Source organism: Seriola lalandi, unplaced genomic scaffold, assembly GCF_002814215.2.
Source record: "Seriola lalandi dorsalis isolate HSWRI2012SDOR001 ecotype SW California unplaced genomic scaffold, Sedor1 jcf7180002054678, whole genome shotgun sequence".
Taxonomy (NCBI): Eukaryota; Metazoa; Chordata; class Actinopteri; order Carangiformes; family Carangidae; genus Seriola; species Seriola lalandi.
Genome location: NW_019525231.1, coordinates 1,697,357 through 1,725,215, shown reverse-complemented (window position 1 = coordinate 1,725,215; position 27,859 = coordinate 1,697,357). Strand labels below are relative to the sequence as shown.

Here is a 27,859-nt window from a genome sequence, read left to right as displayed (position 1 = left end):
CGGAGTGAGAGTCAGAAAGACACAGGATCTCAGGGCAGCAGCAGTTCAAAGAGCGAGGCAGAAAGACACAGAGTTTCATTGAGAGAAGATGTTTTATTAAAGGGAAGGAAAAGTCACACAGACACACTCAAACACACACACTTATAAACACAGAGTGTGCCACCCAGACAGAGAAGCAGGAACCGGCTTAACCCAAGAAGTACGACCATTAGCGAGAGAGGACAGATCTAATAAGGACACACATACTGCAGGCTACTCTTTCTCCATCCCATCACACACACACACACACACACACACACACATACAAACACACACTGGTGCTGGTGCTGAGTGTGTGTGCTACCCAGCGTGAGGAGCAGGAGGGCTGTTCGATCCTAACAAGTGGAGCATCAGGGAGGAAGGAGCAAGCGGGAGGATGGATGCCTTTTGCAGACTGAGTGGCCTGGACCCTCTGTGGGTGAGTTTGTGATGTGTTCACTGACCCTGAAATCACATTTATTGACTGAGTTTGTCTTTTTTTTTGTTGCCAAGAACAGATCATGTAAAGCCATATCCAGTTCAGTTATAATGAGTCTGAGTATATAATGTGAAGTTTTGTTGTAGTAAATTTGATGCTCAGGTGATATAGGAAAAGAGTTATATCTATCAATTACTAAATATATATATTAAACAGTGTTTTTATCTTTCTGAGGCTGAATAATGAGCCTCCACTGTTATTGATGGAAACTGAACTTGCATAACACAATGCGGTCATTATGATCTTATGTTTACTTAGTCTTTTTAACGTCTTTTATGAGAATTAATTAATATGATCCAGTGATTAAAAGCATTAGCACTAGCCACTTTAGCATGCTGTCCATGGGTCCTTGGCCATTAGTTACACTGTTCATTGGCATTAGACAGGTTTTTACTGGCCAGCTGAGAATTTAAGTCAATAATAAAATGAGAAATATTAAAGCTGTGTGTAGATAGGGGGATGGGTTCACTGGCAGCACTCAGCATTACAGTAAGAAACTCACAATAGCACACACTGACCTTCTCAGTTCACAGACTGTACATATGCGAGTGCTTTAGCAATTAATTCTAAAGGCAAGTCTGAATGGGAGAATTTACCTTTGGTGTGTGTCAGAGTTGCATTTACCGTCACTCTGCTCTATGATTCAACTCATTGAGATGCTGAGAAGTGAGGTTGCGTCACATGAATGAGCTGCTGTTTTTGGAAAGGCTTATTAGTCTTGTAAATTAGCAATCTTCCACATTCTGAATCCCGGCTCGAAAATAGAAGAATGGCTGCGATCCAGCTGGAACGCCAAAAATGACTGGATGCACTCGGTCCCAACTTGCCTCAAAAACCCCCTCCCCCACTTTATCCCTCCACTTCTCTGTTTTTCATTACAGCTCTTTCTCTGTTTTTGCCCCAGCAAAACCTCAAAAGCAACGGACATTAAACTTTGTTGAGGAAGTGAAACAAAACTGAGTATCATCCTGTGCGGCCCAGCTTTGTCATGAAAGTTCAAAGTACAGATATGATGTTGTTAGCTACATAACATCCACCGCAAAGCACTGAGGGTGTTTTAAAAGATGTTTTTGTCCCATGTTGGCTGCTGAGTATCCTCACTTATTATCTGTAGTAATCAACCTTTTACATATTTGTGGGAAGACGTCACTGTTGACTCATAAATCAAAGCCGTAAGGTATAGCTGGGGATTTATATGGCTTTGATAATGAACTGAGCTTGTACAGTCCAGGAGGAAGATTGTATTTAGTTTCACCTTAAATCAAGCCATCCTGTAATTTGAACAACAGGTGGTGGTGAAACTGTCAGGAGAGTGATCGATGCTCTCTGAAATTACAGTCCTTAGTTCGTACACGCTACATACTTACATTAGGTGAATAATGCTGTTTTCAAAACTGTTATACTCACAGCTAATTGGAAGATTTCACTTGTTTAACTCATCATTAGCAGTATTTTCACTACAAGGGCCTTTTAGGCACTGGATTGTTCTACCAAATAAAGAGGATGTAAAAAAAAGGACATTTTTCTGTACAGTTAAATTCTCTTTTCTCCACTTTCACATCCCTGTGTTTGTTAGGTAAAAATAGACACCTTGCAGCACCCAAGCTGTTGGCATCTACTAGTTTATTGCAGCCACTTCAGCTGAGGGTGAGAAACAGGATAAGTACTGAGCAGAATGCACAAGAAAAAGCTTGGAGTGTGTTTGACAAGTTGGATTTCTTACATAAAAGTGCTCTGTTCATTTGCCTGCCATTGACCGCAGGAGTCAGAAGGGTCTGCGAAAGTAGCCTCCCACTCACTGCTTCTCAAGAGATTCATCACTTAAACAGGTTTTGGTACATCAGTGCTCACAGAGACCACTAGTATGAAGTATGTGCAAAATGGTGCGTTTATTACATAACCATAACCAGGTATGTTATGAAGATTTATGTGGGCATACTACTTGTCTACTTGTGGTGGAAAAGGTAGTAGCTTTGAATTGAACTGAAACAGGCAGATTACAGTGAGACCGTGCTTCAGACCGTTGCGGCTCCAGCGGCGGCAGCGATTGATGGGGAATTTGTATTAATCAGTCTTCATGCTGAGACATGAAGCCCCGAGCTGCAGCAGCATCCGTCCGTTTGAAGTGCATCTCACCTGCCGTGGCTCACTTGCATCAGGGGATGTGGGCAGACAGTTGTTACATAATGATCCTGCTGTTGCCACCAATTGTGGCCACTTTCCCTTATCCCGGCTGGAAGTCTATCAGCAGGGCCAGACTGCGCCGCCATGCTAGAATCTTTAAACCACTTCCTGTGGTGACTCCGCAGGGCAGTCTCGTTAGCGCAGCCAGACACCCGGCCCCTCATTAGGGCCAGTGAGGTGATAAACAAGGGAAGCAAGACAACAACAACTCACTTAGCTCCGTGTGTTTTTCTTTTTCTTTTTTTTAAACGATAGACAACCTATCCTGGTTCTGCTGCTGCTGTTACATAATCTCAAACTTTTGGCAGCATTTGCCCAAAACACCTCGTCTGCATGGGCTGTTTATAGGTTTATTTATTAGTATAAACCTTGACCTCACAGTTAATGTGTTGACAACTTACACTGTCCTGCTCCAATTAGGAAACAAGCCAGAGACGAGGTTAGAAAAATCCCAAAACGGACTCTGTTTTTTAGCCAAAAAAAAAAAAGAAGGCCTCTTCCAACTCACACCGTCTGAGGATTGGGCACAAACACATTTTCTGTCAACTTGCTGTGGTTTCACTCACCACTGCCTTGATGGATGAAACGTAGGACCTGCACCAAGTCTGGGTTCTCTCTGACTTAGCCCTCACCAGCTCTGTCTGTCAGATGATGAATATAATCTCACAGTTTGACCTCAATTTTTGACCCTTTAAGTCTATTCTACTGATCTGAACTTTCTTGTTTTCTCTTTGTTGCAGGACTGGAACCGCACATGGTACACAGCCAACCCAGACCTGACCCAGTGTTTCCAGAACACAGTGCTGGTGTGGGTTCCCTGTATCTATCTGTGGTTGCTGGCCCCTTTCTACTGCCTTCATCTCTACTGCCATGACCGCGGGCGAATTCAGATGTCGTGCCTCTGCACTGCCAAGATGGTAAGACTTCACACAGACTTTGGCCGGTTTTCAGTGTATTGTGTATGTAAGGTTTTTCACATGACTGAAAGCAGCAAAAACAACTGCTATTTTTCCTCAACAACGTCCCCAATTTCAACAGAAATATATCAGCAAATGCGACAGTACATCCAGAAAGTTTCTCAAATCAGTCTCTCATTACTCTCCCGCCCTGTTCAGGTGTTGGGTTTCCTGCTGGCCTCTTTCGGCTTTGTGGAGTTCTTCTATATTCTGCTGGAGAGGAGCCAGGAGATCCAGCAGCACATGGTCTTCCTACTCAGCCCCATCATACGCAGCATGACTGTGGTAAATATAACAATAGTGTTTACCCACACATCTATAACTGACCAAATTGGACTTAAAAAGTATAATTTCATGTTTTATTATTTTTCTAGATACAGCTGAAATGTAATTATATGTGATATTTAAGCAAGGAAAGGGTTATTAAACAAGATTGTGCTATGGTGATGCACAGTGAATGCAAAGGAGTTGCGTAATTGTGCAAAAGTTCACTAAACTCTCAATGGGTTCATTGTTTGCGTATGAAAAAAGCCTAAACTATTGAGCCATTGCACATTTTGACATCCCTGCTGCATTGCTCTGGCTAACTGAGAAGTTTGGGGAATATTTCAGCATGTGTCCTGTTGGCTCACATGTCAACGTGCAAACACATGAAAGAATATATAGCGTACGTGCAGTATGTTGGCCAGACACTGAGGCGCAAAGATGCATAGCCAGAGAGAGATTTATAGTGTTGCAGGCAATGCAAATATTACAGTACCCTGAAAACACAGCCTGTGTTTGGCCATCACTCACCAGGGTGCAGAATACATATGTCATGACATCACTTACTATTTGATGTGGACCTTAGTGTACGTATGTGCAAAGTTCCAGTGCAATGAAAATCTGATTTCTAGGTGCCATATCATAAAGAAACAATTTTTCATACAAACTATAATATTTCAGATGCAGCATGACCTATTCTTTTCTAAAGTATATATTTACCCCACATCGCAGATTACAGGCCAATCAGTCATAAAGTGAGAGCGGCGCGATGGTTAGTGCTTGTCCACTCATGCAAGTGGTGAAAGTGCATTGACTAATCATGTGCTTTAATTGTATGAATCTCCTCCAACCTTTTGATTCATCTTTAAAAAACACAAAACCACTGAATATAAAGATGATGGCATGCAATTGTACCCTATGTTTAGTCTAATTACACAGAGGGATTCAGCCTTTTTGTATACGTACTACAGGTATGCTGTTGGACGAGAAGTTCTGACGCCAGTTTCTTCTTTGCGCGCCATTGTTCTGACCAAAACTGTATTTAAGGTGCAGCATGTTTAATTGCAATGTCTCTACAGACAGGAAGAAAAGACAAAGGACACAACATTCACCCAGAGGTTTAGAATTAATGAAACATATCCGAAATGCACAGTGTGCACAGTAGAAACAGCTCAAACAGCTAAAATGGTTTGATCCAAATCAGTGCAACATCCGTGCCAAATTTATGCTGTCTGGGTGAGCTCTTTAATTTCTACAAATGTTGTTTGTCTTTTCTCCCTCAAAGCATCTTGAATCAAACCATAATGGCCCTCCCTACCTGGATCAGGGTGGTATGTAAGGTGGGCTACAGAACATTATTTATAGAAGATAAGGGCTGGTGTGCAATCACAGAAATGTTTTCAGTGGCTGGTGTTGACAGAAATGATCCTGAATGTTTCGTTCCCACTCATTTTCAGGAGATTTTAAATTAGGCTTAACTGATGTGTAGGTATAAACAGAGGAGGGGTGCAGCTCACAACATGGGTGGCATGACACATTTAAAATGCTGGTTATCCTGGGCAGGAGTGGTATAAGAATTACAATGCAGTAAAAGGGCGCAGAGCCCAGATAGAGAGGGTTTCTGAAGTCCAGTGAGCCTTTAAAGCTGACCCACAGAGCCGTAGAGCTTTACTCACAAAGCTTCCTCTCTCTGCAGCTTCATACAGGTCCTGCACAGTCTCACTCTCTCCAAGTCAGACAGCCTTGACCACCTGTGGTCTTTTCAGACTCCTGAGTAAATACCAGCACGTGTTTGGGTAAAAATACACTGAGACGTCTCTTGTATTGAGGGATACATTTCAAAAAACGTTGTTTATTTCGAGGATATCATTTATCACAGCAGGGGGCCAGACAACAACCATCTCCTTTATCATATTACGAGCATGTCACCAATCTTTAAATCTACTTGCCAGACCTATCTTTATTAAAGGATATAATTTTCTAGATGTTGATTGTAGCCACCCACCACCAGCAGTTCTCTGGGCGCAGGCCTGGAACACTGTGCTCTTGTTGCTCTCACCAACTTGTTCTGTTGCCCTCAACTCATGTAAATGTATGGGAACGATTTTGACCACGTCAGTCAGCCCACATTCGAATCATAGTCACTATTGAAAAGTACACGCATGACACTGACTATAATCAGTAATACCATGACGTAAAGCTCCTATTCCTTCCCCAGCACCGCTCGCTTCCCGTGTAATTATAAGTTAGGGTTTTGATTTGGGGCTTAGTGATGGACTTAGTTCCACCCACTGACTTGTACAAACAGATGGGCCGATGGTTTGCAGTAATATGGCGAGTCAGAGCGGAAGGCCGGGAATAGGCGGGCCCTTGCCCCAGATGCTGACCCAAGGTCAGCTATATGTTTTCCTCACTTATATAAAGGTTTGGATTTGGACTGATGCAGCCTCAACCTCATCAGCTCAGGACGTAAAGTACCAGCAGTCGGGAACAGAGAGTTCTTGCCATGAGCTTGGTACTGCTGACTGACAGACTGTAGGTCTGATAGATGTAGCCTAATAGTTATGTAATCATAACCAGTGTAAGAAACACACACTACTTGTGTGTAGTAGGGTGTAGTCCTCCTAGAGTTGATCAAAACAAAAAGATCCAGAAGCATTATGGGAATATATATATTCAGCTAAAATCTAGTTTTTGACGAAAAGAATATTAAAATATCATCTTTAAGTTAAAATGCTGTTATTTACTTTGAATATTAAAGCTACACTTATCAATATTTCATATTAACGAAATATTTTCTGTCACTTTCATCATTGCATATCAACTTTATAAGGTGGCTATAGATCGAAGGGTGGCCCACAAGTTGCAAAAAATCAGTTAATTAATGTTTAAGTAAAAGTAAGCTGCTTGCATTCAAATACTAACAAAGAAAAGTACAAAAGTAAACAGAGTTACCAGTAACTAGAGGACATTTCCACTCGTAAAGCACAAAAAAAACCACATAAAATTCCTGGACGATTGTGTGCTTCGAGTTCACATGTTTTCCCGGTGTTCACATCCCCCCTATAGGTGTGCCTTTGGCTCCATCTTCCCAAACACATTCAAGTCAGGTTGACTGGAGACTCTAAATTCCCCATAGGTATGATTGTAAGTGACTGTCTATCTGTATTCATCCTTTGATGGACTGGCAAGAACCAAGTATGAGGGAGAAATAAATGACCTAAAAAATAAAATAATCACTACATCAAATAAACAAGAACCTTGGATGTTGTTTATATCAACACACACTTCTCTTCCTACAGTGTATCGTGTTGTTGATGCGAAAAACGTATATAATTACCAGACCACTATAGTTTATAACAGGACAGTGCCGTGGCTCATCCCAAAGTTACCAATGTGGTTCTCATTATGAAACCTAAACCCGCTTTCTCCGCACTTGGCGATGAGCTGGCATGACAAAGTGACGTCTCACTTGGCCAACCACTCAGAGACGAAACAATTATAGTGGTGCTAAGGCAGATGCATGACTTCTCTGAGGACGGACAGACAGCCGTGTCCAAACACTGAATCAGTCTTATTTTTGAGAAAACATCACAATTTAGAGTTTTGCTTTTTTTTTTAAGTAAAGTATATAGTAATGTTGAGAAGTGTGTGTAGGGCGTGCGGCATACCATACATGTCGAAGTCTGCCAGATCGCATGTGCGCCTGAAACCAGGGAAATCCCAGAAACCCAAGTTCTTTCTTAAAACCACCATCAGCTGCATTAGATCAGCCGAAATCTTATTATATCCTTTGCGCTCTGTTGGAAACATTGGCAGTGACGCTGGCAGCTAATACAAGGGAGCTAGTGCTTTATTTTTCCCTCGATTGAATTAAAGGGGAGTAGCACTAAATGGTAGCTTGCGAGGAAGATTTTCCCAGTGCAACTACAACTTTTCTAAAAACTCACCAAAGAAGAAAAAAGATTTAGCCTGAAGTCAGTTCAGAAGTGATAATAAAAGTCAATTTGTACTTGGAAATCACTTTTTTCTTTGGGTTTTTTTGTCCTTGGTTTTGTCAGTGGAGTCGCTCCAAGCTCTTTTGGCTCTCTGCTCTCTGGCTCTAAAACAGATTTATTCCCTCTCCTGTGCAGAGAGTCACACATGTGAATTCTGTCTTTCTGTCTAGATCCTGGCCTTATGCATCATCCAGTTGGAAAGAATAAGAGGCTGTCGTTCCTCTGTATTCCTCTTCCTGTTCTGGATCTTGGCCGTCGTCTGTTCCCTGGTGCCTCTCAGAGCTAAAATCCAGCTGGCTATGGATGAGGTATGTAGTTAGCCTATTAATTAATATGTAATATAAACATGCCATACCATTTAACATGAATATTATCACCATGTAATTACACACGCTGCTGTATATGGCATCATAAAAAAACTTTCTCACAGTATTCTCTATATTGTATATCAGGAGTAAGTTGCAACCAAAGTGAATGTGTTTTGTCAGGTTCGAACTCATTGAACCTGCAGTGTCAAAACACTGTGCAGGGATATCTAATCAGGTCTACTCTTGCCCATAGTCTAGACACAAGACTCCAGCAACACAGCTTGAGATATATCCTGTGTCAGCAAAGAGTTTCTATTTCATCCCTCAATTTTAACCAAGGTAACCTAAAGTTAACCAAGTTTTGGAGGATGACACTGCCAATTCTGGTCAAGCCTGTGTGTGTTTAAGTTTGCCTTTTCTTCCTGAGTCTCCTGTCAGACACTGCAATCATTGTTGTATGGGGTAAGTTTCTATTTAAGCACACACAGCCATGGGGTAGTCACATTTGCATTTCTATAAAAACACACAAACACACACACATCCATATTTCTGTTTTATCGTCTTCAGTGTGACATTCCCACACTGCTTGGGGGAAAGTAATGATGGCCCTGGGATAAATGCTGGTGAGACATGGCAGCCCAGGGTCAGACCAGAGGAACGTCAGCGCTGTGTTTATGGGCCTACACTGCCGTAAACACAGCCAGATGGAAGTCTATGCATCCACACAGAATGCGAGGCCATTTAAGATCTAGACACAGATGTTTTCATTTCATTCAACCGCACGTGCACGAAGGATACACACGTGACCACCGTGTATTTCTCCTCCATATCGTGTCAATCAATCAGTGAACCAAATCAATATTCCCTGATTTTTTTCATCTGTTCAACTGTAGATCAAGGGCGCTAATAACACCAGTAAACATCAGGTGGATAATTTCTTAAAGACAGAATTGAAATGATATGCTGCAGTGTCAGATTTGCAGATGACACAGCCACAGTTGAACTGTACTGGAGAGCTTACAGAGGTACTGGAAGGTGGATTTTGTTACCTTTGTACACCTGTGTCTGTGCTATGCTAAGCTAAGCTGCACATGAAAGTGGTATCAGTTTTATCAGTCTTCTTTGCAAGACAGCACAAAAGTATTTCCCAAAATGTCAACATATTCCCTTAATAACCACACAGCTGCAGTAGAAACAGTACAGGATTACCCAACATCCATTCAAAACTGAACTGGAGCTGAACTGATGCTCAGGTAAAATTTAAGGACGGACTTCTAAAAATGTATGCATTAAATAGTAAGTAATAGATCTGTTTTACAAATTTGACATTGTAAACAATTTTAAATTTAGATTTCTTGGCTGGAATGGTTCAAATTTTGTTTTTCAGGTATGAGGTTAAAAACCTTCCGATTATGCCTCATTTCATCCTTTCCCCACGTATCCCAACGTCTCTTGGACAACTTTTGGACGACACTGTGTGTATACAGCACATATGTAAATACACACACAGACATATAAATATATAGATATAGATATATCTATAGATATATATATATATATATATATATATATATATATATATATATACTTGTGTGTGTGCAGCATATACTTTACTTGCTGCTGTGTCAGTTCATATTTATATATTATAGGCTGCTGGGACATTTTCTAAAGAAAGTATTTTACATTGCAGTGTTGATGGCCCGAGTTGACAGAGTTCATGTTTGTGGACCCATTCTTAGTTGCTTGACCTACATTTTTCCCACCCACTCTCCGGCCATCCTGACCCTGTTTTTCACTGTGTGGCCGGATCCAATCGGCCCCTTCATATCAACTTTCTGGGCACTGCATACCCATACTGCTGCACAACAGACTGGCTGTGGCAGTGCTGTTGACCTAGTAGTAAACAATGCCTCTGCCAGAACCCACAATTTCTGTATGTCAAGAATAACATGCCGGTCCTACATTTCACAAAAGTCTCTGAGTGGTTAATATCGCAGCTGTTGGCTTTATTGAAAGTATGGGTTGTGGTTTGTAAAACCACAAACTCCCTATTTACAGATACGGCCGCTTCGCGTGACTGAGAGGCAGCTTTAACTGTTGCTTCATTTATATAAAGTACACCATTAAAGACTTTGGGTTTTCACCCTGATTTAGCCTAAAGGTCCAAAATACTCTTTATTGTGTCTGTGATCTCAGTGTATAAACCATATCCTCTGCTATACAATGTGTAAGCATGGGAAAAGCCATTTAATGAATCTGGTGCTGTTGTGAAACTGCACACAAAGCCACAGTGAAGATAAATAGCGCAGTATACTACAGGATGTGTGATTTCTTTAGTAATGTTGAAAGAGATGAAACAACCGAAGCACATTTTGATCCTGTTGAAAACATTATGTTTTGATGCAAGTAAAACATTTTTTTTTTCTGTGGCATGTGCTTGGCCATGAAGCCAATTAATGTTGGCCTTGGTTTAAAATAAAAGAACAACTTGTCTGGAATAGGTTAAAGTAAATAAACTCAAGGAACTCTAACTCAGAGATTCTGGCAGGGAATTCTTCAGCCCTATAGCAGCCTCCTTAGTCTGTGCTTTCTTGTTTATTCCACAGGGCATTGCCTCAGACATTGTACGCTACCTCGCCTTCTTCTCCTACTTCACAATCCAACTGGCCCAGCTCTTCCTGTGCTGTTTTGCTGACCAGCCTCCAGTGGGAAAAACCGTCTTGGAAAAGGTAAGCAGAAGAGAATGTATCCCACTTCCGTCAGAAATGTCCACTCCGGTCTAATACCCATGACAGAAAATGCCTTAGCAGCTCTCTTGTGGTTTTCAACTTTTTTTGTGAAGACACTTTTCCCTTTTGGAGGAAATGGTGTGATTCACCTCCCTCCCGCCTTCCTTCCTCTCTCGCTCTGGTTTCACCACTTTGACTTCCTGTGTGAATGAGTGCATGTGTGTGTTTGACAATGTTGTCCCACATACCATGAACACGACTCACTCATTTCAGCGTCGGATAACATCATGACCGCTGCCTGGAGTCTGTGACCACACAACAGCAAAGCCAATATTTAATACAGATCTCACCATCCCCTCAAACATGAGCCTGACAAAAAACCTTTTCAAGCTCAAAATAGCAAGCTGCTACTGGGCAGCTGACAGGTGAATGAAAATGAGCTTCTGATCAATCAACCAGACGTGTGACGTAATATTTCCCCGGTGATAAACAACATAGCTGGAAAAGTCCCGTACCGGCTCTTGGCCGGCAGTGAGGAGGCTGAGGGTGCAGAAGCCGCAGTCTGGTGTGGTGGACACACCCATTGGTCCCTCCTTGTTGTGTCCTCCTCTTCTTCCTCCTCTTCCTCCCCTCCGACCCACGCTCTGGTTAGAGTTACTCACAGGAAAAGAGGAAGTGAGGGGATGAAGAGCAACAGTTTTGGTAATGAAGCGAGCAAACACCATGGTGAGGGGGAGGCTGGGTGGAGGGATGCCATAAAGAATGCATGAGAGGACAAACTTTGTGTGTATTTTCGTGTGTGTGTGTTTGTGTTTGTGTGTGTATCCACTTGTTGGACAGTTTGTGATGACACATTTCCGATCTGTCTGCACTAGACCTCAAAACGTCATCTTCACCGTGCACTAACACTGAGGTCTATTTATTCTGTCCTGTGGGAGTTCATGGCCTCCTCTCCCCACAATGGACCACCTGACTGTACAGTGTTGTTTACACACATTACCATTCTTAAACACATCCCTCACAAGCGCAGCATTCAACCATCAACCGTTGGCCTCGGTGAAGCTGTGTACTTCTCGAAAGCCTTTAAGTGGTGAGAGATTTACTGCGAAAACAACTGTGAGTCTGGTCTTTAATCTGTTTCAGAATCCCTGTCCCGTGAAAGATGCCTCTTTCCTGTCAAAGATCCTCTTCTGGTGGTTCACTGGGTAAGATGGTTCTTCAAAACCCCCTTATTTTTAGTCTGACTCATTACAGCAACAGTTTTTACTTGTTTACAATAATGTGTGTGTTTTGATGACGATTACGTGCGGGAATCATCTCTGCGCTCCCTCCTCAGGCTTGTTGTGAAAGGTTATCGAACCCCACTGGCAGCAGAGGATCTGTGGACCCTGAGGGAGGAAGACACATCATACAAGATCATCTCTGAGCTTCAACAGGACTGGACAGCAGAATGTGCCAAAATTCAAAAGTGAGGATTCATAGATATTTGGTATCTGACGGTTTAAAGGGCGATTTCGTATTGCAGTCATAAAGTTGGGGGACTCACGATTGAATAAAGGTCAAATCTGAAGCAGCAGAGGTTAATATAGCCTGACTTTTAGTAACAAGTATTCCAAAAGCACTGGAACCTACATTTCCCATAATGCAACCTGTAGCATCATTTCATGTGGAATTTATCAATTTATACACTCATCTTTCCGTAACTCAGACTTTCTGATATGAATCTTTATTATCCGAGTCATAGACAAGATCGCCTTGATGACATCATAACCTCAATGAAATCATCGGGTTATTTTCTCAGACTTACAAAAGCTCCGTCCAGAGCCACAGAAGATATAACAGAACTGGTCTCCTCACAATGAACTGACCTTCATGTAAAAAGGAACTGACATGTGCAGGACGTGCACATGTCCCTCATGTTTCCTCTGGCTCATATGGCTTGCTATTTTGACACAGGCCTGTGATCCACTGTACAGCTCTCACTATTGTCATAGTTTAACAGCCAAAGAACCAGTTCCATTTTATTGCAATGTGGTCAAACGTCAACATGGTGCTGGTTGAATTAATGACCCGAGCAGAGCATGACTTAGCCATGATTGCGGTGAACTGAAATTTTGGATGCTTCATCAGAGACATCCAGGGACAAAAATAGGTCCGAAAGAGTCACTTGAGGACATACAGTACCATAACGTCAAGACACGAGCACTGTGTCATTTTCAAGGCTTGTTAACATGATCCAGTGCTTTGAACATCCGTCGTTAAGTCCAATAATTATGGCAGTGAATAATGCCTTTAACCGCTGCTGGCGAATTCTTGAGTCCATCACTGATGGCACGAATAACCTAGCAGTCTGTTTTACATTAACGACTAGAAAGGCGCCAGGACCATGTTGGGGCATCTCTGACACAGATGTCTCGTCTGTAACTGTGTGCATTTTCTCCCTCTGGCAGGCAGGAGAAGGCCTTGGCGTCGGGTGTGGCGCTGGGGAGCAGACTGCCAGACCAGGCTCAGCTCCTCAGGAAGCTGCAGAAGGAGCAGAGCTCTGGCTTCTTTCTGCTCAGGACCCTGGCACGCAAGTTCGGCCCATACTTCCTAACCGGTACCCTGTGTATCATATTCCACGATGCCTTCATGTTCGCCATCCCCCAAGTGCTTAGGTAAGAAATGTGCGCTCAGACATAAACCTAGTCTCAACATGAGTTGAAATCTGGCAATAAGTAGCTGTGGCGTGACTTGCCACTGTTTGGAAATATTAGCTGTATCTCAATCCAGTCTCATAAGAATCAGGGGGATTTGGTTTTGTGGTGCTGAAAACCCTAAAACCCCAAAAAAGCTTTTTAGGTTTCAAAGACAACAGATGTTTGTGATTGTTGTGCATATGTTAGTATAAAGATAGAAATCAGGCAGCTGGACTTTGATGGCAAGACATTCGAAATAAAATTGCTTTTAAGAAGATTACTATTGCGAGTAACTGTCATTATATTTGGAAAGAAATGTTGTTGTTGAGTTTTTCACATACAACTTTTCAGTGCTCGGAGTCCCACAAACCAAATGGCATTGAACACGCTGTATTAAGGAAAGTTGCAGCCAATACTTCCAAACCTCAGCTCAGACTGAAATTACCTGGATGGACAGCAATTCAGGCTTGAGTAAAAAAAGGTTTTATTGTGTTTTTTTGAAGTGAAACTGTCCAGCTCAATTTGGAGATTTAAGCGAAAGACATTATAATTTCCTGGGATGATAATTTAAAGAAACATTGTGGGAAAGCTGGAATACCACAGTCTATAGATATTGCTGTATAAGCAGCTCCTCAGATGTCACCTTCGTTGTTCTATTTTAAATGATTTGTTATACTGACAACAACAGAAGCTGGCAACAGTGAAAACAGGTCACGGCTGACCCGCCACCCGCCACACCATCCGACCAGCCAGACTGGAATGTTGTTGTTGATGCACAGCGCAGAATCAGTGGAAGTGTTAATTATGGTCACGGAGCTGTGAGCGAGAAAAGTAGACGAGACCACAGCCCTCTGTGCTCCGGCATGGGGGACAGGCAGAGAGGGAGAGGAGGCTCTAAATGGCAGAAATGCAATCAGACCACAATAAGGGAGCCGCTGGCCAAGTGTGAGGGCAGCCTGGCCACAGGCTGAGCACTGTTGTGCAACCCGAGCTACTTTGTGTGGACCAGTCAGACAGCAGCCACAGCAGTGCTCAAGGCTGTTGGTTTAAGGCACACAATGAAAGTCCAATGATACCAGATTGAACACAATAAATAAAATTGTGTTGACAGGGTAAAAGCCTGTCTGTCTGCTGTGATTTGTATCATTCACTACTTTCCAGGGAAATTCACACAGGACGTAGGGTTTTCATACAGCTTCGTCAAGGGTCAAACAAATAAAACATGTGCAAACGACCAATAATCTTGTATTAATCCTCTCCTTCTCTTCCACCACAGTCTTCTGCTGGGTTTCATGAGAGACGAAGACGCTCCGCTGTGGAAAGGCTACTTCTACGCCACTCTTATGTTCCTGCTCTCTTGCCTCCAGTCCCTCTTCAACCATCAGTACATGTACACTTGCTTCACAGTGGGAATGAGGGTGAAGACAGCTGTTATGGGCTTGGTTTACAGGAAGGTGGGTAGATCTGTGTCCACGGACATGTAGCGTCTAACCTCTAGATGCGACATAAATTACATCTTAAATGGCATAAACAAAAGCCTTGTCTGCTTCCAGCCTGGAAAGCAGTACACAGCATGTGATTAACAGCTTTTACCTAAGATGAATGATCATCTGAAATCTTTATGAGGGTGTAAAATTATATCGGACAAAATGCGCTGAGTGCTAAATGTCTTTGTCTCTTTTATTGTCAACCCAGTCTTTGGTGATAAACAGCTCTGCCAGGAGGACTTGCACTGTGGGCGAGATCGTGAATCTGGTTTCCGCAGACACTCAGAAGCTCATGGACTTTGTGGTGTACTTCAACGCCGTCTGGCTGGCTCCTATCGAGATTGCTCTTTGTCTCTTCTTCCTCTGGCAGGTATGCTGAAATGCAGGATTTTCACAATGCCTCCCATTCATGCACAAATGCAATTTAACTGAAAAGCCCTTGACACTGCTTTATCATTTCTTCTATTCAGCATCTTGGCCCATCAGCTTTGGCAGGAATTGCCACTGTCATCCTTATTTTTCCACTCAACGGATTCATTGCAAAGAAAAGAAGCAAGCTGCAGGTAAAACCTGTTACAGGAATCCTTCACACTTTCACTCCAGCAGCCCTCACATCTGGCATGTTAGGTCAGGGATGCCACAGCTGGTTTAGATAGTGGCTGAAGAGCCGCGCGGGTGTTTGGCCTGGATGGTACATTCTCTCTTGTCCTTTTGATGTCTGCCCCATATAATGTGTTTGAAAAACAATGACAGGAAAGGGTGGGTAGTAAGAAGACATAATTTTTCATTTCTTTGGAAAAACAACAGACGATTCTGTAAATTTGGATGCCAATTTAATCGAACTTAGGCTTCAATGCAGTGACCGCATTCCTGGCCCTTTGTTGTTTCCTTGTCATAAAAATCACTAAAATGTAACAAGCAATAAATTCTTACTGAATTTAACAAGTTCTGTGATGTTCAGGAAAACTACTACAGCTGTAACAAGCGCAGACAAACCCATGTTTACAAATGTATGTATCTGCTTTGGTCTGGTAATTGTCTTTCCACTGTGCCCCAGTTTCAGTTTGGGATTAGGGTTTGTTTTTTTTTTTTAAATAAAATGCATAAAAAAGAAAAAAAAAAAACATTCTTTGTCTGTTCAACAGGAGATCCAAATGAAGTTCATGGATGGCCGCATCAGACTGATGAACGAGATCCTGAATGGAATAAAGATCTTGAAGTTTTATGCCTGGGAGAAGGCCTTCCTGGAGCAGGTTTTGGGCTACAGAGAAAAAGAGCTCAAGGCCCTGAAAAAGTCTCAGATCCTTTACTCCATCTCCATTGCATCCTTCAACTCCTCTTCGTTCCTGGTAAGAGCACTAAACTGAAATAGCTACAAATAAAGAGGATAATCCTAAAGCTGGCTCAAAGGAGGAGGCTGCTGATATTTGTTTTTCTTACAGTTAATTTCATGAAAACACCAAAACCAAAAATTCATTGATTCTGCTAACAAGCATGTGTACCCAAAACCTGATATAGCTTATTCCTCTACTCCATAGACCTCACTGTTGTCCAACAAGACTATACAGCTAAAGCATGCTAAGATGCTGATGTTAAGCAGGCATCCTTTTACATTTTGCTAATTAGCACTAAAGGCAGATTAAAGGTGAGGCTGCTGAGAATGTCATAAACCAAAGTACTGGATCCATTGGACCCATAGTGATGCTAGATTAAATGAGCTATTCATAAATTCTGCTATTGCTACATAGCCAGCATTAGAGTTAACAGCTGTTTACTGACCAGTCTACAAGAAACTTGTAGTCATGGCAAACCGACTAACAGTTGTCCAGACATTTCTCTCTAAACCACATGCCAACCTCATGGTGGGCGCACAGGAAGAGTCAGGGGATCACCAAAGTCATTAGAAAACAGCCTCTGGGCACCATGAATGTCTGTATGAGATTTTATTTTAACCTATCCAATAGTTGTTGAGATAGTACTTGTGACCGGTGTAGGGAAAAAAAAGATTGCCTTGCAAGAAAAGTGGGCTGAGTGCCAAAGACAGGGCAGCGAAGTCAGACAGTACCAAGAGACAGACTAATGCTTTGCTGTTGGTTTTGGTCTTTTCACGGGATATATTGACAATTACAAAAATTTAGAATAATGCCAGCCATATCCTTTAAATTGTGGCTCTAAAGATGATCCATCACGCATTATTCTGCCTGTAAAGGTAACATTTAGTGTCTTTACCCTAAGATTGCCTTTGCCATGTTTGGAGTCTACGTGATGCTGGATGACAGAAACGTCCTGGATGCACAGAAGGTTTTCGTCTCCATGGCGCTGATCAACATCCTTAAGACCCCACTTAGTCAGCTGCCATTCGCAATAAGCACAACCATGCAGGTAGGCGACATTTCACTTTAATACTTATGGTTGCTCTGAGATATTTTCTCCATCCCTGGTGACTGGTCAGGTATATCTTCATGTTCCCGTATGATGGATATAAGTCAGTTAACTAACCACGGACTCTGTTTTAGGCTATGGTTTCACTGAGACGTCTGGGAAAGTACCTGTGCTCAGAAGAACTGAAAGTGGACAACGTCTCAAAGACTACATTGAGTTCTGGTAGGAGCCCCACCCAAGTATAAAATATTACACTGAATGAATAAACTACTATACTTCACTGTTTAATTTGACCAATTTCCTCAATTTGGTTCCCATACTGCCTGAAATCATGGGCTGTCATAACATAAGCAGCCCACAAGATTTTGTTGTTTATATCTGTGGAGTACCACAGTCTTGTATGGATCATGTGCACTGTCACTTCCCGGGTCCAGGCCTGACTGGTAGACATGGTAATTATAGGATGTTCCCATTTAGTGGTTGAACGTAAATCATAGCATGAATTCAGACATATGAATCATAGAGAAATAAAAGAAAATGCTGCGCTCTATTGTCTGTAGTCTGTCAACACTTCCTAAGACAGCTTGTGAAAAAGCAAGAGCTCTGTAATTTGCATGATTAAGCAAATTCACTTGTAATTATGCCCAGACTGCACTCTGACAAGTAACTTCAAGTGGGAATTTTGTTTTGAAAGTTTGTTTGTCTCTCAGGTTAAATGAACATGTCCTGTGTTCAGTGTTTTGTTTATTTCACTCACTCTTTCTCTCTTGTTTAGATGGGGAAGATGTGATGATAGAAAACGGCACTTTCAGCTGGTCTGCAGAGGGCCCTCCATGTCTTAAAAGGTGTGAGTTATAAAAAAAAACAAAAAAAAGAACCAAAAAAACAAAATGTCCTATCAAATCAAGAGAGACTTAATGGATAATTTCACTTCTTTGTTGACAGGATCAACATCCGTGTGCCACGAGGTTCCCTTGTTGCTGTGGTGGGACATGTGGGCAGTGGAAAGTCCTCTTTGTTGTCCGCCATGCTCGGTGAAACGGAGAAAAGAAGTGGTCAAGTCACTGTCAAGGTACTGACCTTATGTTCCATGTGCAAGATCTATTCGTAGTTTGTGGGTTAAATGTAATAAATATTGACAGTCTCTCTCTGTCTTCGCAGGGCTCTGTGGCATATGTGCCCCAGCAGGCCTGGATTCAGAACGCCACAGTCCAAGACAACATCATGTTTGGCCGTGAGAAGCTGAAAACATGGTACCACCGTGTGCTGGAAGTCTGCGCACTGCTGCCCGATCTGGACATCCTTCCTGCTGGAGATGCTACAGAAATTGGAGAGAAGGTATTGACATTTTTCTACTTCTCAAAGAAGTAATGAAAAATTCTTTCTTGTCTCCAAATCAGCTAAGTTATGTCTGAGATTTTCTAATAATCTTGTTCTTGCAGGGACTGAACCTCTCGGGTGGGCAGAAGCAGAGGGTGAGCCTTGCCAGGGCTGTCTACAGGAAGGCTGATGTATATATGCTGGATGATCCACTTTCTGCGGTTGATGCGCATGTGGGTCAGCACATCTTTGACAAAGTCATTGGCCCTAAAGGAGTCCTTAGAGACAAGGTAATGCATTTAGCAAAACCCACAATGTGCAATTTAGCCTCTTCAATTCAGCTGCAACAATCCAATGGTTTTATGACACCCAAACCACTTACAAGCACATGACCCTTGCTATTGTTATCATAATGTAGAAACCACCACTTTGCTGATGCTTTTGTTTTAAAGAAAGCCTCAATTTGGTGTTAGATTGTGCTTACATCTTATTTTTCTGACTTGTGTGGCATGCTATACAGACTCGCATCCTGGTGACCCATGGGATGAGCTTCCTGCCGCAGGCTGACCTCATTCTCGTCCTGGTAGATGGAGAAATCACAGAGAGCGGGTCCTACCAGGAGCTGCTCAGTCGCCACGGTGCCTTTGCTGACTTCATCCACACCTTTGCCAACACAGAGCGAAAAGAGAGCGCCATACAGAGAGGTGAGGCCACATTTCAGCAATTCAAAAGACGCTGCTCTGTTTATTTCAGCTTTTGTCAATTAGTGTTTGTTATTTTGTATAAAAGATTTGTCATAAATAAACTCATAGTATGTAGAAAAGAAAACTTAACATGTGCAATTAACATGTCCGTTTCCTGTAGCTGGTTCCAGGAGGTCCAATGCTCGCCTCAGCATGGTCGACTTCATGCCATTCTCCAGAGACCTGTCACAGGAGCAGCTCATTGGGTACGTAAACAAATGTGTAAACTGTCATAAAGATGTGTGGCATCCCAAGCATCCTTTTTATGAAACTGACCTTTGACCTCTCCATATTCTCCAGGGGAGACACCACTAATACCAACCTGCAGAATATGGAGCCTGTGTCTGAAGCAGACCAGGAACAGGTACCAGAGGACTTGGGCAAGCTGACTGTGGTTGACAAGGCCCGCACCGGAAGGGTAAGTCTGAAAATGGATAGATAGATAAATAGATGATTAATTGAATAAATGTAGATGAAAAATATAAAACTGTTGATACAAAGACAAACCAAGTTCTCTGATTCCTTGAGACTGACTGGTATTTTTTGTTTTTCTACAACAGGTGAGGTTGGAGATGTACAAGAAGTACTTCAAGACCATCGGCTTGGCCATCATCATTCCCATCGTCTTCCTGTATGCCTTTCAGCAGGGGGCCTCATTGGCCTACAACTACTGGCTCAGTATGTGGGCTGATGACCCCGTTGTTAACGGCACCCAAATTGATACAGACCTGAAACTGACTGTGTTTGGGGCTCTGGGCTTTGTGCAAGGTCAGTCAGTTAAATTTACGAGTCCTCCTGGACAAACACTACAAATATTTTGAACGGTTCACAGTGGTTTGTTGACGTACGACTCTGGTGTGATCAAAAATCTCTCCCCGCTGCTCAGGTATCGCCATCTTCGGTACAACCGTCGGCATCTCTATCTGCGGCATCATCGCATCTCGCCACTTGCACATGGACCTGCTGATGAACGTGCTGCGCTCTCCGATGTCTTTCTTTGAGAGCACACCCAGTGGCAACCTACTCAACCGCTTTGCCAAAGAGATTGACGCCATCGACTGTATGGTGCCCGATGGTTTGAAAATGATGCTGAGCTACGTCTTTAAACTCATGGAGGTCTGCATCATTGTGCTAATGGCGACACCTTTTGCAGCCGTGATCATCCTTCCTCTCGCCTTCCTTTACGCCTTTGTCCAGGTACGTTTTCCCCCCTGACATTTAAACTGACCACTGTTGACTCTGATCTTTATTTTGTCTGAGAGCATTATGTTAAAGGCGGCTTAGCAAAAGCGCCGTTCCATTACTGTATGTTATTGGAAAGCTCTGGGCTCCAAAACCAACCCTGCTGATTTTGCCATTCACTTGTATTTTGTTCCCCACCTGCTGACATAGATGCTACACACATTCACTATGAATCATGGGAAAGCCCTCAGCGCTCCCTCTTGGTTTCACTCATTAAAGCTGGTATTTTACTTTTCCACTGTGGACTACAGAGCTTCTACGTTGCCACATCCTGTCAGCTGCGCAGGCTGGAAGCTGTGAGCCGCTCGCCCATCTACACCCACTTCAATGAGACGGTTCAGGGCGCCAGCGTCATCCGGGCCTTCGGGGAGCAGTCGAGGTTCATTCTGCAGGCCAATAAGAGGGTCGACTTCAATCAGACGTCCTACTTCCCCCGATTTGTGGCCACTCGGTGAGATTATATGTGATAATTACAAAGTGCTTTAACTTAAACAGTTCAGGGGGATGGTCATGATTCACATTTGCCTGCCCACAACTAAATCACTGTTACATCCACAGGTGGCTGGCAGTCAATCTGGAGTTTGTTGGTAATGGCGTGGTCTTAGCCGCTGCTATTCTCTCTGTGATGGGAAAAAACACACTGAGCCCGGGCATCGTTGGTTTGGCTGTGTCACACTCCCTCCAGGTAAGAGCCTCTACCTGCACACACAATCACACAGTAACAGTGGAGGTGTCCCAGTATGCATCTTATTAACAACAGAAATATTCATCAAATCATCAAATAAAATGATTTAAAGTAAACCTCATTGCCTTGGATATCGCAGGTGACTGGAATCTTGAGCTGGATTGTGAGATCCTGGACTGACGTAGAAAACAACATAGTTTCTGTGGAGAGAGTCAACGAGTATGCTGACACTGTTAAAGAGGTCAGTGCTCCCGGCACACACATATTCAATCCACTAAATTCACCACTGTGCAGGCGGAGGGCTTTTTTGTTCTCTACTTACCCTTTGTTGTTGTCTCATTTAGGCTAGCTGGAGTAAAGAAGGCAGCTCCTTGCCCCTGGCCTGGCCCCAGACAGGCACTATAGAGTTTCAGGACTACGGGCTGCAGTACCGTAAAGGCCTTGAGTTGGCTCTGAAAGGCATTACCTTGCATATTCATGAAAGAGAAAAGGTGAGTCATTTTGTGTGATACAAAACAATATTTGAAGTCTTCACCGGTCCTAATCCTGGATCACTTTGAATTGCTTAAATTGCAGCATCATGCCATACATAAATTCTCACTCCAAACCTCTTTTTTTAGGTTGGCATTGTGGGTCGAACAGGAGCGGGGAAGTCCTCACTTGCCCTGGGAATCTTCAGGATCTTAGAGGCAGCAAAGGGAAAGATCTTTATAGATGGAGTCAACATCGAAGACATCGGACTCCATGACCTCAGATCACGCATAACTATCATTCCTCAGGTACGACAGTAGTAATAACAGAAACTGAGCCCTGGCTTTTATCACATAAACTGTTTGCAATAGTTTCAATCCTTATCCAGTCTAAAATAAGCCATTGCAAATTGTAATAATCCTGTTGCCAATCTGGACAGTGTTGAATAACAACTGCTGTCCTCTCTCCCAGGACCCTGTTCTATTCTCAGGCTCCCTCCGGATGAACCTTGACCCCTTTGACACCTACACCGATGAAGAGGTGTGGAGTTCATTAGAGCTCGCTCACCTCAAAAACTTTGTCTCCAATCTGCCTGACAAACTCAACCATGAATGCTCAGAGGGAGGAGAAAACCTCAGGTATACGACAACATTGATATGACACGTTGCAATCTAGATTAACCACTAGCTGTTGTTTTGCCTAGTTGGTCACCAATAAATTATTATAAAGATACGCAAAGCTCCAGTCCTTGTTTAATATGTGATTCTAACCATCCCTCTCCAACTCTCCTTTGTCTGTATAGTCTGGGTCAGCGCCAGCTAGTGTGCCTGGCCAGAGCCTTGCTGAGAAAAACCAAGATCCTGGTTTTGGATGAGGCAACAGCTGCTGTAGACTTGGAGACAGATACACTCATCCAGTCCACAATCCGCACGCAGTTTGAAGACTGCACTGTCCTGACCATTGCTCACCGCCTTAACACTATCATGGACTACACAAGGTAAAAATACCAAATACTTGATGGCTACAGCTTCTCAAATGTGAGGATTTGCTTTTGTTTCCTATCACTGTGATCTGAATACCTGCTCAGACAAAATAAACCATGGAAAGACATTACTTTTGACTCTGGGAACCTGTACAGACAACACAGACAAAACAACTGATAAAAAAAATTACTGCTAAGTTGCAACTCTACAGTTCACCAATGCATAATCATAAGGTACTGGATCTAAAACTCATCTTCCTCCTTTTTTTGCTGCTTCACAGAGTGATCGTAATGGACAGAGGCCACATTTCCGAGATGGACTCTCCAGCCAACCTCATCGCACAACGGGGACAGTTCTACCGAATGTGCCGGGAAGCTGGGCTGGTCTAGGGGGTCGTCGAGCTTCGTACCGTGGTGCTGGTGACCCGGTGTACAGATGTGGCACCTTATTTGTGTGGCTCTCCAACACATGTTAAATTGGGCCATTCCAAGATTTATGGCAGCTCAAAGCGCCTCTCCACGAGGGCATTGTTGATGAATCTCAAGAGCAGCTGCTGACGCAGTCCCTACAGTATTTGTTGGTTTTTAAAACACACAGAAACACTGTCCTAAGAGACATTGTGAACCTCAGATGATGAACATTCAAAAGAAAGCTCTCCAAGCTATAAATATTGTATATAGAGTAGTGGAGTCAGTTTATTCCATGAAAGGATTAAGCCTAAGGCTGGGATGAAAGAGTACTACAAATCTTAAGGATTGTCATTCTCTTTATGAATGGGAGCTATATTATTTTTGTAGTTTTTATAAGTGTTTATAAAGCACATGACATATTGTTGATGTTCTCTCAGGCTTAAATGTTGATGTTTACTCATACTTTTTTTAGCCTTGTATACCAAAAAAGAGGCACTATTGTAATTGTAAATTGATAGAACTCTATTTTGCCTTCTTGTCCCAGAAACTGGGACAGGAAATACTCTGACACACTAACCTTCAAAAGGTTTACTCTGGCAAACGCAGGGGAAGTGAGGTTTTCGCAACCGTCAAAATCTGAGCTCAAAGCAGCCAATTTAGCGTTTTTATATGTCAAAGAAGAAGAGGAAAACACTGAAGTGAGCCAAGGCATTAGCGACCGTCCAACTATGTTGTGGCTGTTGTTTATTTCTGTCAAAGTAAACATATAAAAACGTCAATAGAGACCTTGCTGGTCAGATTTAACCTGATGCCGGTAGTGAAAACCACCGTGAATGAAGAGAATGCCTCTTCAAAACAATGGTGATAAATCTCTGTGTGATTGTCTCTCTGCCTCCACCACACTAACTCAGGCCATACACACATTTGTAGAGAAGAGAAAAAAAATCAGTATTGTTCTTTTGGTGCTGACATGACAGACTGTATATAGTCCACATTGACCTTTACTCTCAATTCAAAGAAAGAACCCAATGAACTTTTCAAAGAGAAGAGGCATTTACTGTTTTTGTCTTACTGGTTTAGACAATATATTCTGAGAGAAACCCTATAGTTTATTTATGTCAAATGACAAAATGTATTAAGTGTCCTTAAAATTTTGAGGATTGTATTATATTTATACTTTTTATAACAAGCTTGTTCATTTTTCACTGACTATTTACTGTTAATGTACTGTCTTGTTCCATACATCATGCTGGATAAATAAAATTTATTTGAGTCTATAATCATGCTTTAACTGTCTTTTTAAGGGAGTTTGGCATAAAATGCATAAACATACTTGCTTTAAGGAAGCCCTTTAAATACACATTTAAATATAGAAATAGTAATGTTTTGAAAAATAATACTCCTGAATAAATAAGGCAAGTTGAAATGAAAGCACAACTGAAGGGATTGTTTAGCTGAATGTACTGACTATTTCACTTTTGTATCATAAGTGATCCAGATCTTATGGTATAGTAGTGGGCTAATATGAATGGCCACGTTTTGATGTTTGAGACCAGGATGTGATTGACGCACTTACATTTATCTTAGAGATCCCCTCCACACATATTTAAGACATCGAAGAATTTTACTATGACATAATAGATTGTGTCAAATTATTATGATCAATTAAATAGTTGAAATTACATTTATTGTGCACTCTGCACATACATCATTCTGCAAAGTGAAGCACAAGCATCAAAATCAAGTGACAATATCCAACACAGTGGAGGAGGGCTTTAACTATCTTTCACCAATCATAATTTTGTAATTGAAACAGTGTTGACCCTCATTTTAAGGGTTGTTAATTTTTAAATAATAATCAATATTACATACTGTGAGGGTTTCATGATCCAGGTAGTTGTAGTTACTACACTCAGTCACTAGATGGCAGGAAGTCTATGGTATGAACAGGAGCAGTTTGTCGTTTGTTTACACTTGTTGCAATGGCGACCATCACTGAACTTAAATGTGGTAAGCGCTCACTGTCTTTCCTGATTTTGTTGCTTAACTACTTATTATAGTCTTAATTTAAACAAAAGCAAATAAACGACAGACCAAGCCGCTGCACAAGTTACTCCACAGCTACTAACACTGGCTAGCTAACGTTATTTTAACCATAACAACATGACGCCCTTGTTTACGAGTCTCCATTCAAAAGTTTGACAATTCAGCTTAACAAACTGGCTCTAAATCTAAGGCAAATGTTAGCCTTTAAACGACTCACCGCTTTCTCTATAATTAAAATGTACATTTCAATTCGGCACAGCTAAAAAACAAATACAAATCATACAAGTCTATTTTTTTTATGGATTTCCCATTGTTCGCAAACGCTAGCTATCGTAGTTAACGGTTGCTAGCTAACGTTAGCTTGGTGGCTTTTGGGCCGAAGATGATTGTGATGAAGTTGTGATACACACTGTTTTTAAGTGAAGACGGCTTAGTTATGCATTACGATATGGAGTCTAGTCTCTGAAGATCCAAATAGTAGTATAAATCATATTTGAAGAGCTCTGTAGTTTTGCTAATTACTAAGGTGTCGTTAAATGCTCAAATTGCGGAGTGAAGTATGGCTCACATATAGGAAGGAACAGGGCAAACGTTAGCTGAATTAACTGACTTAAAAACTAAAAAGTAAAAATGTCAAGCCTTCCATTAATTGTGGTCACAGGGCCACTTAACCTGCCTGATTATCATATTAATCCGGTAAAAACGTGAACATTTTAGCCGTGAGGGAGACGCTGGAGTCCCGCGGTGTGCTTGGCCAGCTGAAGGCTCGTATCCGGGCGGAGGTGTTCAGCGCCCTGGATGACCAGCGTGAACCTCGCCCACCGCTGTCCCACGAAAACCTGCTAATCAATGAACTCATCCGGGAGTACCTGGAATTCAACAAGTACCGGTACACAGCGTCAGTACTGACAGCAGGTGGGTGGAAATAACAAAGCCGAAGCACAGATAGTATTTTCACACACTGGGGGGTAACATGACCACAAAGCTGTGATGAACTGATGCAGCATATTTGCCAACAGTACAGTGTCACTTAAAGTGTTACACAAGGATTGATACATTGGTTAATATTGCTACACTGTTGGAAACACTATGTACTTGGGGATCATCCTCTTTCAAATTAAGTAAAAGAAGTGCCATTTTTTTTAAATGCATAAATGTTTTAATGTGAAAGCCGCACTATAACACTTGGAAAGTACTTACTTTTCAGATTCCAGCTGTTGTTTTGAAACCAATCACTATTGTAGAGCAAAGTGTACTACTTCTAAACTCAGCACTGTTTGTTTTCCCAGAATCCGGCCAGCCCGAAGCTCCCTTGGACAGACAGTTCCTGGCAAATGAGCTGAGAGTCGCAGAGGATACCAGCTCCAAGTCTGTGTAAGTGAGTAAGCCAGGATTTGGGAAATAGCTGACCAGTCTGCTATCCAACACAGATTTCAAAGATTTACTGAACTCTCTAGGGGTATGATCAGTTATAGGATGATAATTTCATAAAATCTGTGAATCATCTCCATCATCATAGGTTCATTTTGAAATACCTTGAGACTTTGAATAATTTCAGCTTGTCCCCCCTGCTTTGGAAAAACATGACTACAACCAGTTTGTGTTGTGAAAGTCTACATTTCTCTGGGGGTCTTAGTTCGGCACATGTGACTCAGCAGATGCATCAGGGATTATAGCCTGGCTAGTGTCATTTTCATATCACTCTGTTTCTTTTCCTAACACTTGTGTACCAACAGGGAAAACTGAAAACCCCATAATTAAAACAATTGGAAAGAGCATGTACCACTGTAACCATCAACCACGAGGACCCTATCAGTCAGACCATTTATCTCTGTCTGCCTTTGCTACCAAAAAAAGAGAGAGAAAGAAAAATGCAAAAATGTTAATTACAAGTTTACTTTTTCCCACATTTTACTTTCCAGACCTCTTCTCTATGGCTTAGTGTCCCACTTCCTGAACAGTAGTGACAATGGAGGGAAGGTGTTTCTGCGGGGTGCCTCTCTGCCAACTGCTCCCACTGGCAGCAACACAGTGCCTGGAACTGATGCTTAAAAACTGACAATGCACTGAATACTGAAATAGCATGGACTGAAAAGATGCTTTGACGCTCCAATACATGACGTGAGATGTTGCAGCATCTCCTTGGACTTCGGTGACATAATCTTCTTACATTACAGCACAGAGTATAAGAATTGTGGTATGTGAATGCAGGAAGTATTGCATTGTTTTTTTAAGTTGCCAAATGACCCCAAATGGCCTTTACCTGTTTTGATTTTAATATCCGGTTTCACCAATTTCACTTATGGTGGTACTGCTTACGTTAGTCCATATTCCTCGCTCTCTTGATAATTCAGACAGAGATAAATTGAGATTACGTTCTATTTCAATTTACAAATGTTTGATGCTTTAATATTGTCCTTTCATTGTTAAAATAAATGTTTTATATTTATACACTA

General features: G+C 42.1%; 2 protein-coding genes and 1 long non-coding RNA gene across 4 annotated transcripts; 2 read left to right on the top strand and 1 right to left on the bottom strand.

Moving 5' to 3' along the window:
* Positions 1–24,637, top strand: abcc6a (ATP-binding cassette, sub-family C (CFTR/MRP), member 6a). The gene is made up of 31 exons (XM_023422134.2): positions 1–457; positions 3,442–3,618; positions 3,817–3,942; positions 8,090–8,227; positions 10,834–10,956; positions 12,100–12,161; positions 12,293–12,424; positions 13,407–13,613; positions 14,911–15,088; positions 15,330–15,491; positions 15,592–15,684; positions 16,267–16,470; positions 17,357–17,503; positions 17,638–17,725; positions 18,279–18,348; positions 18,449–18,575; positions 18,665–18,841; positions 18,946–19,113; positions 19,344–19,527; positions 19,688–19,772; positions 19,867–19,984; positions 20,127–20,334; positions 20,453–20,763; positions 21,060–21,259; positions 21,367–21,493; positions 21,633–21,734; positions 21,838–21,984; positions 22,114–22,272; positions 22,436–22,602; positions 22,767–22,961; positions 23,228–24,637. Exons 1-31 carry the CDS (start codon positions 416–418, stop codon positions 23,334–23,336), a joined length of 4,533 nt encoding a protein of 1,510 aa, XP_023277902.1. The 5' UTR covers positions 1–415; the 3' UTR covers positions 23,337–24,637.
* LOC147818209 (uncharacterized) lies at positions 15,933–26,121 on the bottom strand. Of its 2 annotated transcripts, XR_015438200.1 has the most exons (8): positions 25,814–26,121; positions 22,102–22,175; positions 21,816–21,959; positions 21,611–21,693; positions 20,074–21,507; positions 19,843–19,990; positions 19,308–19,749; positions 15,933–18,821 (listed from the first exon to the last, which is right to left on the bottom strand). It is a non-coding gene; the product is annotated as an uncharacterized LOC147818209 (long non-coding RNA). The 2 variants fall into 2 exon arrangements; XR_015438199.1 differs by lacking the exon at positions 25,814–26,121 and having other exon boundaries at positions 21,040–21,507; positions 22,102–22,177.
* Positions 25,280–27,859, top strand: cep20 (centrosomal protein 20). Its single transcript, XM_023422026.2, has 4 exons — positions 25,280–25,367; positions 26,121–26,318; positions 26,693–26,777; positions 27,326–27,859. Exons 1-4 carry the CDS (start codon positions 25,340–25,342, stop codon positions 27,453–27,455), a joined length of 441 nt encoding a protein of 146 aa, XP_023277794.1. The 5' UTR covers positions 25,280–25,339; the 3' UTR covers positions 27,456–27,859.

Excerpts from the sequence above, each read along its gene's own strand:
- abcc6a (XM_023422134.2), top strand. The coding sequence starts at position 416 with ATGGATGCCTTTTGCAGACTGAGTGGCCTGGACCCTCTGTGG. Across the intron at positions 8,228-10,833 it reads TCCAGCTGGCTATGGATGAG|GGCATTGCCTCAGACATTGT; the intron begins GTATGTAGTTAG and ends TTTATTCCACAG. Across the intron at positions 19,773-19,866 it reads TCACAGGAGCAGCTCATTGG|GGGAGACACCACTAATACCA; the intron begins GTACGTAAACAA and ends CATATTCTCCAG.
- cep20 (XM_023422026.2), top strand. The coding sequence starts at position 25,340 with ATGGCGACCATCACTGAACTTAAATGTG. Across the intron at positions 25,368-26,120 it reads CATCACTGAACTTAAATGTG|CCGTGAGGGAGACGCTGGAG; the intron begins GTAAGCGCTCAC and ends TGAACATTTTAG. Across the intron at positions 26,778-27,325 it reads GATACCAGCTCCAAGTCTGT|ACCTCTTCTCTATGGCTTAG; the intron begins GTAAGTGAGTAA and ends TTTACTTTCCAG.